Here is a 14,329-nt window from a genome sequence, read left to right on the forward strand (position 1 = left end):
ATATTTGCAATTTTCTTACTTAATGAACTATAAACATTAAAAGAATCAACAATGGGAATACAAATCTAATCCCTTCATTAAACACATTTCTTACAGAAGTCTTATGTACGGGTTAAAGAGGTATGTGATCCACTGTCAAATTAACAATGTGTTAAATCATGGAATGTAACTGAATGAGGATCATCTGACCAAAGATTCCAGCTCTTTGGAGAAGTTACAGGATCCTAAGTACACTAATTATTATTGGGAGAATAGAGACTTCATCTTAATACTTACAAAAGCTTGCAGAAGACAAGACTTTAACATGCCATGTGATCCAGGTCATTCATTCATAACAGGATAGTAAGCTTCATTAACCATTTTTCTATCATCTCTATTGCCCTAAACACATAAGGAATGACGAATATACACCCTTTCACTTAACTACTGCACATTGTCAACCAAAGTCCAGTGCACTAGGGGGAACATGAGCTTCCAAATTATATAGGCTTTCTTATTTCACTTTACTCACTGAGATCATTTGTTGGCTGAAAATTTTAACTCCCTTTGCATTTCCAGTCTCACATACAAAATTAACCTTAGCCAATCCCAAATCCATAATACTTGAGAGCTCCATAGGAAAGGTTCCTGGGGCATGAAGGTTAGGCTAGATTAGCTAAGGTAAAGTAAGGTAAGGAAGAGTGTGTGTGTGTGTGTGTGTGTGTGTGTGTGTGTGTGTGTGTGTGTGTGTGTGTGTGCATGCGCGTGTGTGTATGTGTGTGTGTGTGTTTTTCCCTATGCTCTGGTTCAGCCCACTAACAGCAAGATTGGTTGATTGGCCACAAATAAAAAACAGTAATTAATGGTGAAGCACCTAAATGGTTAGACATAGCAAGTGGTGTAATTACCTATAGTGATTGGGGAGTGAGTTTTACATTCATGGAGCCCCATCTCTAAAACGTTCTCTACTGCTACACAACTCCTCCTATTTATGTATGTTGCTGCATTAATCATGGCCTCGCAGTCATTCTATTCCATTCATCCATCACTGTTATACCATAAAAGAACTTTACATCTTTTTCTTTATATATTTCTCGTTTAATATCACATTATGTCCTCTGGTTGCTTTATTCCTACACCTCTTGAGAAACTGTTCACTGTCCACGTCACTGATCACAGGGATGAGTCTTGGGACCAGTTTCCTTTCTCATCTATATCATTAACACTGATAATGGGTTTCAATGTAAGACATCAAAATTCACAAATGGTGCTTAGCTGAGAAAGAAACCTACAGGAGTTATTGAATATCTACAGTTTAATCATAGACAAACTGAGGATTAGGTTTACAAGTGACATGAATTCAAATATCAGAAAGTGCAAAGTTTACAAATAAGTAGTTAAAACAAAAAGGCAAGCTAGAGTAAAAATTTTGTTAAACTAAATGTTTATCATGAAAAAACTTTGGAGTAATACTCTCTGATCATCTAAACTCAAATAGGCAGTAAGAAAAGGTACACAAAATTCTTACTTGTGCTTATAGGTAATGCTTAAGAATTTAATTCTAAGTATATAATACCCAATCTTTACAATTCACTGGTACATCCCCATCTTGTATATTAAGTTCAGTCTTGGATGGCCTGCTTGAAAAATGATAGACAGAATGGAGACAGTTTAGTGGTGACCATCTAAAATGATTCCTGGACTGAGAAACAAATCTTAAAGAAGCCAATTAGATGATTTATGACTTATCTGCCTCAGAAAAGAGAAAGTTATGAGGTGATTTAATACAGGTATTCAAATCAATAATCTTGATTTAAGGAGCTACTTAACCCTTAAAGTGCAGAACTGAGTTTCTTAGTCTTTTCCAGAGCACAAAAAAACATTATTGTTTCAATTTCTGGAAAGGTGCACAAAAACAAAAAAAAGCCTTTACCTTTTCCTCATAGATTAAAAGCTCTACTGTTTCCTAGTTTAGGCAAAATGCATTATTTATCAAACTGGCCAGTCCAAAGTATGAAAAAAGTAACCTTTTTATATCTATAAGATTAATACAAAAAGAATCTATCGACACCATTGTTCTTTCTCATGAATTAAGGGTTAAGGATTCCTAGTTTGGGATATATGCATCTATTTGACAAACTAATACTAAGTATGGAAGGTGTGGGTGCAATGGTGAGTACTACAGCTGGTGATGGGTGCCACAAATATGAGGAGTTCAAACAAAAGGCTAACAACCACCTGCCATAGTCATTAGTGGGCTACTGAGGCCTCCTAGCAACTCCAATGACTAATTCACTGTTTAGGTTGCCACCTGTGGACAGCAAACAGAACAAACAGTGCACACAGAATTTGACTTGTAGCAGGAAATTAATCTACTGATTGATACCAACAGCACCTTGCTATGTAAGCTCACATTAAAGACAAAAACACAGAAAAGGTCTTGGCTAAATTTGTTGGATTTCAAATAACGTCATAGATACAACCTTCTGGGCAAACAACTTTACTTTGAATGAAGCAAAAAATTTTTTGTTCATGAAGGTTGTTAACACATATAAAAATGATATACTAATTTAGAGTAAGAGAAAGAAGGTCCACTGATATGTTTAAAATCAAACTTAATGAAGACTTTACTTCAAGACTGCAAGTAAAATTTGCAACTCCTTGTACATAAAATTTAGAGATTTTTTCAAATCATCTCTATGCTATAATACTCTTACCACAATAACCTCTTCCACCATCACTGACAGCCTTCGGGGGAATATCCTCACTTGGCCCCCTTCTCTGTTCCTCTTTTGGAAAATCAAAAAACGAGAGGGGAGGATTTCCAGCCCCTCGATCCCTCCCCTTTTAGTCACCTTCTTCAACACGCAGGGAATACATGGGAAGTATTCTTTCTCCCCTGTCCCCAGGGATGTCAGCCAACCGACTTGAAGAATAATTTTCCTTTTTGATCCTTACACATTCTCTTCATACTCTAGCTCCATTCCTTTTTTATTTTAGAGAAGGATAAATGCAATTCTTTCTAAAGAGAATCACTGTCATTCAGGCTGATTTAAGAGGTCTGATTTATTGGATGATAGGACAGGAAATGTATAGTTTCCATATTTCACAAAACTTGTCGTAAGACACACAATCAGAATTTTTAGGTTGAATCAACGTAAACTCCATGGTTTATGGTACAGCCAGTTAATAAAAAAACCTGAGCAATATTCTGAATTACCCAAATCCTTTCAAGGTAACCCATAGGAGTTACAAAAGCTGTAAAAGCATACTATCTCTGATTTTTTTGGCTTCACTCCAGACACAGCCCCTTTATTTCTATTTTCCTTTCAGAATGACAAATCAGCTGTTTATGCATTTTTGAGGGATCTGACAGGCACATGTTTCTAGATCCAATGCACTTCACTTTTTTCTACACTCCATATGACTGTTGCTCTCATTGCAGGCACTCAAGAACCACTATTCTTTATCTCTTTTCTATGCTTGTGTGAAAGCACCACTTGCTTCCACATTACTCACATGTATATTGCTAACCGGTTGAAAATTGTTAGGAAGAAAATGAGCTTTCAACATGCGAGGACCGCAAATATGCGTCCCTATTTCTTCCTGTCCCTCTTTCTCCTTCTTACATTCATCTACTTTTTGCTATGCAGTTTTAGTTAAAAGGAATGAGCTTTATGCATTCCCATGAATACATTATGGCTCTGGAGCCATGATGTGATCAGCACGGGCAAACATGTGAAAACTGTGCAACAATCCACCTGAATCTCATAATCAAGAAAGGCTGGCAATTACAGCAGTCATCTGTTTATCTATCCATACATAATAAGTTATTCACCACCATCCAGTTTAAGTGAATGATTTAAAGAGCCTGGAAAAATAGGTTACAAAATTACTAATTAATCCATAAGTTGAAGAAATTACAGCAGATGTACAATTCTGAAAAAGAGGCAACACATTAAGAGCTTCAACATTTCTAAAAACTGTAACAACTATACTTACCGTGCACCCATTTAATAAGATCATCAGGTATAATAGTTCTCCCAGGTTTTGGTACTACATAAGCTTTGGGCAGCTCTCCAGCAACTTCATCTTTCACACCAACAACAGCAACATCATCAATAGCCTCATAACTTAACAACAGTCCTTCAAGCTCTGCTGGAGGCACCTGAGTATGATAACATCAAGGAAACTGAATGAAACATAATTTTTCCTTGCATATATCTTCCCATTCACAATGATGTGCAAAATAATTATGCAATACAGTATAGTCTAATCTTTCTATGGTTTAAATTTCTTTTTCTTTCTTTCAAACTATTCGCCATTTCCCGCATTAGCGAGGTAGCATTAAGAACAGAGAACTGGGCCTTTGAGAAAATATCCTCACCTGGCCCCCTTCTCTGTTCCTTCTTTTGGAAAATTAAAAAAAAAATAATGAGAGGGGAGGATTTCCAGCCCCCCGCTCCCTCCCCTTTTAGTCGCCTTCTACGACACGCAGGGAATACGTGTGAAGTATTCTTTCTCCCCTATCCCCTATCCAGGGTTTAAATTTCATATAGCTGAATTCTCTCTGTACAGACCACAATCTGATTAAGAATTCCAATATAGTCTTATCCCTACTTAGGTGCACCTACTTCCACTTCCAACTGGGACAATCGGCTTTCTTTTGAAACTTCCAAGTTTTCAATGTCCAGAGTTTGGCTCATCAATTACCAGTATCTGCAATGTCTCACTACATGTGGTGTTAACTTCAGTCTCGATAAACTAACAAGAAGTTATAGCAGTCACTCCTTCCTTTCCATGTTATGTACACCTGAGAGTATCAACTCAAGAGTTGGAAGCCAAATGTGGGTAAACAGAGGCATTCTTTGAGCTAAGGCACTGAGACTATGAGGATGTCATTTTTCAACAGCACTTCATTGGCTTATTTGCTACCCTGCAAAACACCAATTTTATGCACTGAGGCTTAATTGTTCAAATATGACAGATGGTATCCTTAACTCAACAAATTTCTTTCTACAGGCTGGTCCTAATGAAGACTTACTATAATATATAATCATTGTGTATATAAAAGGACACTTATCTAATGTATAATCCATATAATACCAATGAATGATAATTTCCTATAGTTTTATGTTAAAAATCCAGTGTCTACGAAAAATTACAGCAGTACAAATGGATAAACTATATATGACATACTCAGAATAAGACAAATAGAAAGAGCAAGAAATGTTGATGTGAGAATGATGTAAGTCATGAAGAAATCATTACCATGGTAAATGAATGAAAACCTATTACAATGGTGTCATCATGTATTATACATGACAGATAATGAGTAAGTCAAAAAGGTATATGGAAACAACATTTATCCCGGGGATAGGGAAGAGAGAATAATACCCACGTATTCCCTACATGTTGTAGGTGACTAAAATGGTGGGGAGGGGCGCAGAATACTCTTCTCCTGTTTTACTTTCACAAAAAAGAAACAGAGAAGGGGGCTAAGTGAGGATTTTCCCCTCTAAGGCTCAGTCACCTGTTCTTGGTGCTACCTTGCTAGTGTGGGAAATGGCAAATATGTATGAAAAAACAAGATTGAAAAGATGAGAAGGTGATACACTGCAAAGAAGGATAGAGGTATTTCACACAAAGGATGTCAGGTGAATGGTTGTGGATAATGTGAAGTGAAGGTGCTTTTCAAAGGATGGTGGACATCTGTACAGAGATATTAGTCTCACATGAAAACAACTCAGTAAGCAAAATGAACAATGGAGAAAAGCTGTTACAATGCAAAGGATTCTTATTTACTTCATTAGCACATGAGCATGATATATGTGATTAGGCTGTGAAGCAGTATGCACTTGGTTCATCTCATTTGAAGAGAGAAAGTCTGATAACTGATACAAAGACTGAACTACAATAATATACACACCTGAAAACCTTTATATTTGATTATTTCCTTGATGCGATCCACAATATAGAAGGTGCCATTTTCATCATAATGTCCAATATCACCTGTATGTAGCCAGCCACGAGAGTCAATTGCTGCCTTTGTTGCTTCTTCATTATTAAGGTAACCCTGAGTGAAATAAAATCAATGGTGTGCATACAAAATAATCTAAATATTAGTTGTTACATCTTAAGAAAGTTAACAGTAAATGTGAATAAGAGCAAGGTTATTAGGTACAGTAGGGTTGAGGGTCAAGTCAATTGAGAGGTAAGTTTGAATGGAGAAAAACTGGAGGAAGTAAAGTATTTTAGATATCTGGGAGTGGATCTGGCAGCAGATGGAGCCATGGAAGCAGAAGTGAATCATAGGGTGGGGCAGGGGGGTGAAAATCCTGGGAGCCTTGAAGAATGTTTGGAAGTCGAGAACATTATCTCAGAAAGCAAAAATGGGTATGTTTGAAGGAATAGTGGTTCCAACAATGTTGTATGGTTGTGAGGTGTGGGCCATGGATAGAATTGTGCAAAAGAGGGTGGATGTGCTGGAAATGAGATGTTTGAGGACAATATGTGGTGTGAGGTGGTTTGATCGAGTAAGTAATGTAAGGGTAAGAGATATGTGTGGAAATAAAAAGAGCGTGGTTGAGAGAGCAGAAGAGGGTGTTTTGAAATGGTTTGGGCACATGGAGAGAATGAGTGAGGAAAGATTGACCAAGAGGATATATGTGTCGGAGGTGGAGGGAACGAGAAGTGGGAGACCAAATTGGAGGTGGAAAGCTGGAGTAAAAAAGATTTTGAGTGATCGGGGCCTGAACATGCAGGAGGTTGAAAGGCGTGCAAGGAATAGAGTGAATTGGAACGCTGTGGTATACCGGGGTCGACGTGCTGTCAATGGATTGAACCAGGGCATGTGAAGCGTCTGGGGTAAACCATGGAAAGTTCTGTGGGGCCTGGATGTGGAAAGGGAGCTGTGGTTTCGGTGCATTATTACATGACAGCTAGAGACTGAGTGTGAACGAACGTGGCCTTTGTTGTCTTTTCCTAGCGCTACCTCGTGCACACGCGGGGGGAGGGGGTTGTTATTTCATGTGTGGCGGGGTGGCAGTGGGAATGAATAAAGGCAGACAGTATGAATTATGTACATGTGTATATATGTATATGTCTGTGTGTGTATATATATATGTGTACATTGAGATGTATTTCTTCTTTTTTTCTTTCTTTTAAACTATTCGCCATTTCCCGCATTAGCGAGGTAGCGTTAAGAACAGAGGACTGGGCCTTTGAGGGAATACCCTCACCTGGCCCAATTCTCTGTTCCTTCTTTTGGAAAATTAAAAAAAAACCGAGAGGGGAGGATTTCCAGCCCCCCGCTCCCTCCCCTTTTAGTCGCCTTCTACGACACGCAGGGAATACGTGGGAAGTATTCTTTCTCCCCTATCCCCAGGGATATTTGAGATGTATAGGTATGTATATTTGCATGTGTGGACGTGTATGTATATACATGTGTATGTGGGTGGGTTGGGCCATTCTTTCGTTTGTTTCCTTGTGCTACCTCACTAATGCAGGAGACAGCGACAAAGCAAAATATATATATAAATAATATAACGTCCTCTCTGTAAAGAGTCATCTATCTGCCCTCTAATCAAGATTCCTGGTACCATATAAGATAAACTTGTTAGAGAGATTGGTCTGTAGTTCAGCACTTATTTCCAGTCACCTTTCTTACAGATGGGTATGATTTTTGCTCTTTTCCATTCCCTTGGCATTTTGCCTCTCTTCAGTGACATCTTGAATAGCAATTCAAGTGGTTTATCTAGTATACCTATGTACACATTTAGCATATATGGTGAAATTTCATCAGTCCTTTTCATATTCTCTTAACATTTTTCTAGATATCTCAGTGATTTCCAAAACCTTCTCTCCATTCCATCTCACTTGCCTTAGGAATATAGTGGCTTCCACTGTGAAAACACTGTTGAATTTGATATTCAATTCCTCATATATCTTTACACCATTCTCTACAATATTTCCTCTGAATCCCCTAATCTGATTAGCTGCTAATCAACTGACAAATGAGTTGTGATGAATTCATGAAAAGATTATGGATTTTCACCTGCTTTGTCCAAAGTATTCTTTCCATAGATTCTGTTCCTCCTTCCTTATCCTGCTGTACTCAATCCAAGCTTTCTTAAAACTGGCACATGCTTACTGGCTGAAACTTCTTTTATATCCTTGGTATTGCATAGTTCAAAGCTTTGCTTTATGACACCTATTATTAAACCATTCCTTCCTCTTTCTTCCTGTTCCCTCTGTATTTGAGGCTTTAGGTACCCATGCATTCTACTCCATAGAAAATTATATTCAACCTTTCACCACAAAACCCTGATTCCTGACTCCTGAATTCCATTTCCGAATCTATGTACAGAAATCAAGGTTTGCATGATTTTTACAATTAAATCTTCACTTTATTTCTTGTCCCACCTCTGCTCTTTTGATGCATTCTTTTCTCACATATTCAAACTTGAGCATTACAAGATCGCTTCTTCCAACTGGAGTATCATATACAACATTCTCAATAGCCATTTCAGTATGAGTGAAGATACGATATAGCAATGATGGCATATCAGTCTCTCTCATCAAATATGATCAGTGACATGAAGGAATAGGATACTTTCTAGTATTTATTTTGCTTTGTCGCTGTCTCCTGCATTAGCGAGGTAGTGCAAGGAAACAGACAAAAGAATGGCCCAACCCACCCACGTACACATGTATATAATTACACGTCCACACATGGAAATATACATACCTATACATCTCAAAGTATACATATATATACCCACTCAAACATATACATATATACACATGTACATAATTCATACTGTCTGCCTTTATTCATTCCCACTGCCACCCCGCCACACATGAAATAACAACCCCCTCCCCCCGTGTGTGCACGAGGTAGCGCTAGGAAAAGACAACAAAGGCCACGTTCGTTCACACTCAGTCTCTAGCTGTCATGTAATAATGAACCGAAACCACAGTTCCCTTTCCACGTCCAGGCCCCACTGAACTTTCCATGGTTTACCCCAGACGCTTCACATGCCCTGGTTCAATCCACTGACAGCACATCGACCCCAGTATACCACATCGTTCCAATTCACTCTATTCCTTGCACGCCTTTCATCCTCCTGCATGTTCAGGCTCCGATCACTCAAAATCTTTTTCACTCCATCTTTCCACCTCCAATTTGGTCTCCCACTTCTCGTTCCCTCCACTTCTGACACATATATCCTCTTGGCCAATCTTTCCTCATTCATTCTCTCCATGTGACCAAACCATTTCAAAACACCCTCTTCTGCTCTCTCAACCACACTCTTTTATTACCACACATCTCTCTTACCCTTACATTACTTACTTGATCAAACCACCTCACACCACATATTGTCCTCAAACATCTCATTTCCAGCACATCCACCCTCCTTCGCACAATTCTATCCATGGCCCACACCTCACAACCATATAACATTGTTGGAACCACTATTCCTTCAAACATACCCATTTTTGCTTTCTGAGATAATGTTCCCGACTTCCACACATTCTTCAACGCTCCCAGAACTTTCGCCCCCTCCCCCACCCTATGATTCACTTCCACTTCCATGATTCCATCCGCTGCCAAATCCACTCCCAGATATCTAAAACACTTCACTTCCTCCAGTTTTTCTCCATTCAAACTTACCTCCCAATTGACTTCTCCCTCAACCGTACTGTACCTAATAACCTTACTCTTATTCACATTTACTCTCAGCTTTCTTCTTTCACACACTTTACCAAACTCAGTCACCAGCTTCTGCAGTTTCTCACATGAATCAGCCACCAGCGCTGTATCATCAGCGAACAACAACTGACTCACTTCCCAAGCTCTTTCATCCACAACAGACTTCATACTTGCCCCTCTTTCCAAAACTCTTACATTCACCTCCCTAACAACCCCATCCATAAACAAATTAAACAACCATGGAGACATCACACACCCCTGCTGCAAACCTATATTCACTGAGAACCAATCACTTTCCTCTCTTCCTACACGTACATATGCCTTACATCCTCGATAAAAACTTCTCACTGCTTCTAACAACTTGCCTCCCACACCATATATTCTTAATACCTTCCACAGAGCATCTCTATCAACTCTATCATATGCCTTCTCCAGATCCATAAATGCTACATACAAATCCATTTGCTTTTCTAAGTATTTCTCACATACATTCTTCAAAGCAAACACCTGATCCACACATCCTCTAACACTTCTGAAACCACACTGCTCTTCCCCAATCTGATGCTCTGTACATAACTTCACCCTCTCAATCAATACCCTCCCATATAATTTCCCAGGAATACTCAACACACTTATACCTCTGTGATTTGAGCACTCTTTTTTATCCCCTTTGCCTTTGTACAATGGCACTATGCAAGCATTTCGCCAATCCTCAGTATATACCCTAAAAACTTGTATCTCCATGCCTTCTAATCACCATGAGAATCCAAATTCCCCCAGTCTATCTCTCTTTAACTGAAATCTCCCATCATCAGTACTTTAACATCTCTAAGATATGAGTTGTTAACTGCCTCATGTACATCTAACTGTTCCTTCATTGTTATCATTGTATATTTGTTCCAGTTCATTGCAATTCTGTAGATGATTATATAATATCAACATCACTAAGTATTTCTTCCAAATGGTTACTATTCACGTTCTGTATTGTGTAAATGGGCCTTGAGAACATTTGGGAAACAACAACGAATCATGATTCCATAGGTGAAGATGGACTCAGACTAGAGACAAGAAAAAAATTTTGATAAAAGGCCTCCATTCTTGTGGCTTCATAAAGAAATATATGACTAATTAACTAAGTTAATATGAGAGTCCAAAACTTGAATTCATTAAGATTCTTAAGGTTTCTATATTCTTAGTCATTCTGCACGCCAAACAAAGTTTCCAGAACTTATCATTTAGTAACTGAGAGATAACTATAACTCTTTCTTTGATTTTTTGTTAGTGAAATCACAACTCAAAGTGGTTTACATTTCAGGTGAATTCAAGGATAAAAATGCAATAGAAATTGAGTTCTATAAAGTTGAACAAATTTTAAATTTTAATGACTCTGAGTATGACTGCATCTGATGAACATGGCTTCTCAGCTTTCGGATGGATTAAAGCTCATGCTAGGAATTCTTAAGGATAAGAAAGATTACAACCAATTTTTTTCTTCAGAATCTCCAGAGCAAATGAAAATTCCATAAACTAAGTTTAAAATGGTAAATTAAATAACACCTTATGCTATTGTATCTTTTGAAATATAAAAAAAAATCATTTGTATTCAAACCTCAGCTCAAGTAGAAGGCTTAACAATAGCATCTACAAACCTCTTTTTCATTTTCATGACATACTAATGCCTTTTATCCCTGGGGATTAGGGAGAGAATACTTCCCATGCATTCCTCATGTGTCATAGAAGGCGACTAAAGGGGACAGGAGCAGGAGGCTAGAAACCTTCCCCTCCTGGTATTTTAACTTTCTAAAAGAGGAAACAGAAGAAAGAGTCATGCGGGGGAGTGCTCATCCTCCTCAAAGGCTCAGATTGGGTGTCTAAATGTGTGTGGATGTAACCAAGATGAGAAAAAAGGAGAGATAGGTAGTATGTTTGAGGAAAGGAACCTGGATGTTTTGGCTCTGAGTGAAACAAAGATCAAAGGTAAAGGGAAAGAGTGGTTTGGGAATGTTTTGGGAGTGAAGTCAGGGGTTGGTGAGAGGACAAGAGCAAGGGAAGGAGTAATGCTACTCCTGAAACAGAAATGGTGGGAATATGTGATAGAGTGTAAGAAAGTAAACTCTAGATTGATATGGGTAAAACTGAAAGTGGATGCAGAGAGATGGGTGATTATTGGTGCATATGCACCTGGGCATGAGAAGAAAGATCATGAGAGGTAAATGTTTTGGGAGCAGCTGAGTGAGTGTGTTAGTAGTTTTGATGCACGAGACCAGGTTATAGTGATGGGTGATTTGAATGCAAAGGTGAGTATTGTGGCAGTTGAGGGAATAATTGGTATACATGGGGGTGTTCAGTGCAGTAAATGGAAATGGTGAAGAGCTTGTACATTTGTGTGCTGATAAAGGACTGGTGGTTGGGAATGCCTGGTTTAAAAAGAGATATACATAATTATACATATGTAAGTAGGAGAGATGGCCTGAGAGCATTATTGGATTATGTGTTAATTGATAGGCACGCGAAAGAGAGACTTTTGGATGTTAATGTGCTGAGAGGTGCAACTGGAGGGATGTCTGATCATTATCTTGAGGAGGCAAAGGTGAAGATTTCTAGAGGTTTTCAGAATAGATGAGAGAATGTTGGGGTGAAGAGAGTGGTGAGAGTAAGTGAGCCTAGGAAGGAGACTTGTGTGAGGAAGTACCAGGAGAGACTGAGTGTAGAATGGAAAAAGGTGAGAGCAAAGGACATAAGGGGAGTGGGGGAGGAATGGAATGTATTTAGGGAAGCAATGATGGCTTGCGCAAAAGATGCTTGTGGCATGAGAAGCGTGGGAGGTGGGCAGATTAGAAAGGGTAGTGAGTGGTGGGATGAAGAAGTAAGATTATTAGTGAAAGAGAAGAGAGGCTTTTGGATGAGTTTTGCAGGGAAATAGTGCAAATGACTGGGAGATGTATAAAAGAAAGAGGCAGGAGGTCGAGAGAAAGGTGCAAGAGGTGAAAAAGAGGGCAAATGAGAGTTGGGGTGAGAGAGTATCATCAAATTTTTGGGAGAGTAAAAAGATGTTTTGGAAGGAGGTAAATAAAGTGCGTAAGACAAGAGAACAAATGGGAACATCAGTGAAGGGGGCTAATGGGGAGGTGATGACAAGTAGTGGTGGTGTGAGAAGGAGATGGAGTGAGTATTCTGAAGGTTTGTTGAATGTGTTGGATGATAGAGTGGCAGTATGGGGTGTTTTGGATGAGGTGGTGTGCAAAGTGAGAGGGTTAGGGAGAATGATTTGGTAAACAGAGAAGAGGTAGTGAAAGCTTTGCAGAGGGTGAAAACCAGCAAGGCAGCGGGTTTGGATGGTATTGCAGTGGAATTTATCAAAAAAAGGGTGGGTGTATTGTTGACTGGTTGGTAAGGATATTTGGTGTGTGTGTGACTCATGGTGAGGTGCCTCAGGATTGGTGGAATGCATGTATAGTGCCACTGTACAAGGGCAAAGGGAATAAAGGTGAGTGTTCAAATTACAGAGGTATAAGTTTGTTCAAGTGTTCCTGGGAAGCTATAAGGGAGACTGTTGATTGAGAGGGTGAAGGCATGTACAGAGGATCAGACTGGGGAAGAGCAGTGTGGTTTCAGAAGTGGTAGAGGATATGTGGATGTGAGAAATGCTTAGAAGGGCAGATGGATTTGTATGTGGCATTTATGGATCTGGAGAAGGTATATGATAAGAGTTGATAGAGATGCTCTATGGAAGGTATTAAGAATATACGGTGTGGGAGGCAAGTTGTTAGAAGCAGTGAAAAGTTTTTATCAAGGATGTAAGGCATGTGTACGAGTAGGAAGAGAGGAAAGTGATTGGTTTTCAGTGAATGTCGCTTTGCGGCAGGGGTGCGTGATGTCTCCATGGTTGTTTAATTTGTTTATGGATGGGGTTGTTAGGGAGGTGAATGCAAGAATTTTGGAGAGAGGGGCAAGTATGCAGTCTGTTGTGGATGGGAGGGCTTGGGAAGTGAGTCATTTGTTGTTCGCTAATGATACAGCGCCGGTGGCTGATTTGGGTGAGAAACTGCAAAGGCTGGTGACTGGGTTTGGTGGAGTGTATGAGGGAGGAAAGCTGCGAGTGAATGTGAATGGGAGCAGGATTGTTGGGTACGGTGGGGTTGGGGGCAAGTCAAGTGGGAGGTGAGTCTGAGTGGAGAGGGGCTGGAGGGGGTGAAGTGTTTTAGATATCTGGGAGTGGATTTGGTGATGGATGGAACCATGGAAGCGGGGGTGAGTCACAGGGTGGGGGAGGAGGCGAAAGTTCTGGGAGCATTGAAGAATGTGTGGAGGGCGAGAACGTTGCCTTGGAGAGTGGAAGTGGGTGTGTTTGAAGGAATAGTGGTTCCAACAATGTTATGTGGTTGCGAGGCGTGGGCTATAGATAGGATGGAGCAGAGGAAGGTGGATGTGTTGGAAATGAGATGTCTGAGGACAATATGTGGTGTGAGGTGGTTTGATCTAGTAAGTAATGAAAGGGTAAGAGAGATGTGTGGTAATAGAAAGAGTGTGGTTGGGAGGGCAGAAGAAGGTGTTTTGAAATGGTTTGGTCACATGGAGAGAATGAGTGAGGAAAGATTCACAAAGAGGATATATGTGTCAGAGGTGGAAGGAACG

At 39.6% G+C, this 14,329-nt stretch overlaps 1 protein-coding gene across 2 annotated transcripts in view; it reads right to left on the bottom strand.

Moving 5' to 3' along the window:
• Window positions 1-14,329, bottom strand: part of LOC139765664 (uncharacterized) — a 137,924-nt gene that overhangs the window by 7,353 nt on the left and 116,242 nt on the right. Inside the window, exons 11-13 of one of the 2 annotated variants that reach the window (XM_071693386.1) lie at window positions 5,909-6,055; window positions 3,982-4,147; window positions 1,264-2,290 (exon numbers count right to left, since the gene is read on the bottom strand). In XM_071693386.1, the coding sequence (XP_071549487.1) occupies window positions 2,238-2,290; window positions 3,982-4,147; window positions 5,909-6,055 (366 nt within the window). In that variant the 3' untranslated portion in view covers window positions 1,264-2,237. Of the gene's footprint in view, window positions 1-1,263; window positions 2,291-3,981; window positions 4,148-5,908; window positions 6,056-14,329 lie in introns of those variants that run through there. The other variant, XM_071693376.1, reaches the window with a different exon arrangement.

The sequence above is a fragment of the Panulirus ornatus genome, chromosome 4, assembly GCF_036320965.1.
Source record: "Panulirus ornatus isolate Po-2019 chromosome 4, ASM3632096v1, whole genome shotgun sequence".
NCBI lineage: Eukaryota > Metazoa > Arthropoda > Malacostraca > Decapoda > Palinuridae > Panulirus > Panulirus ornatus.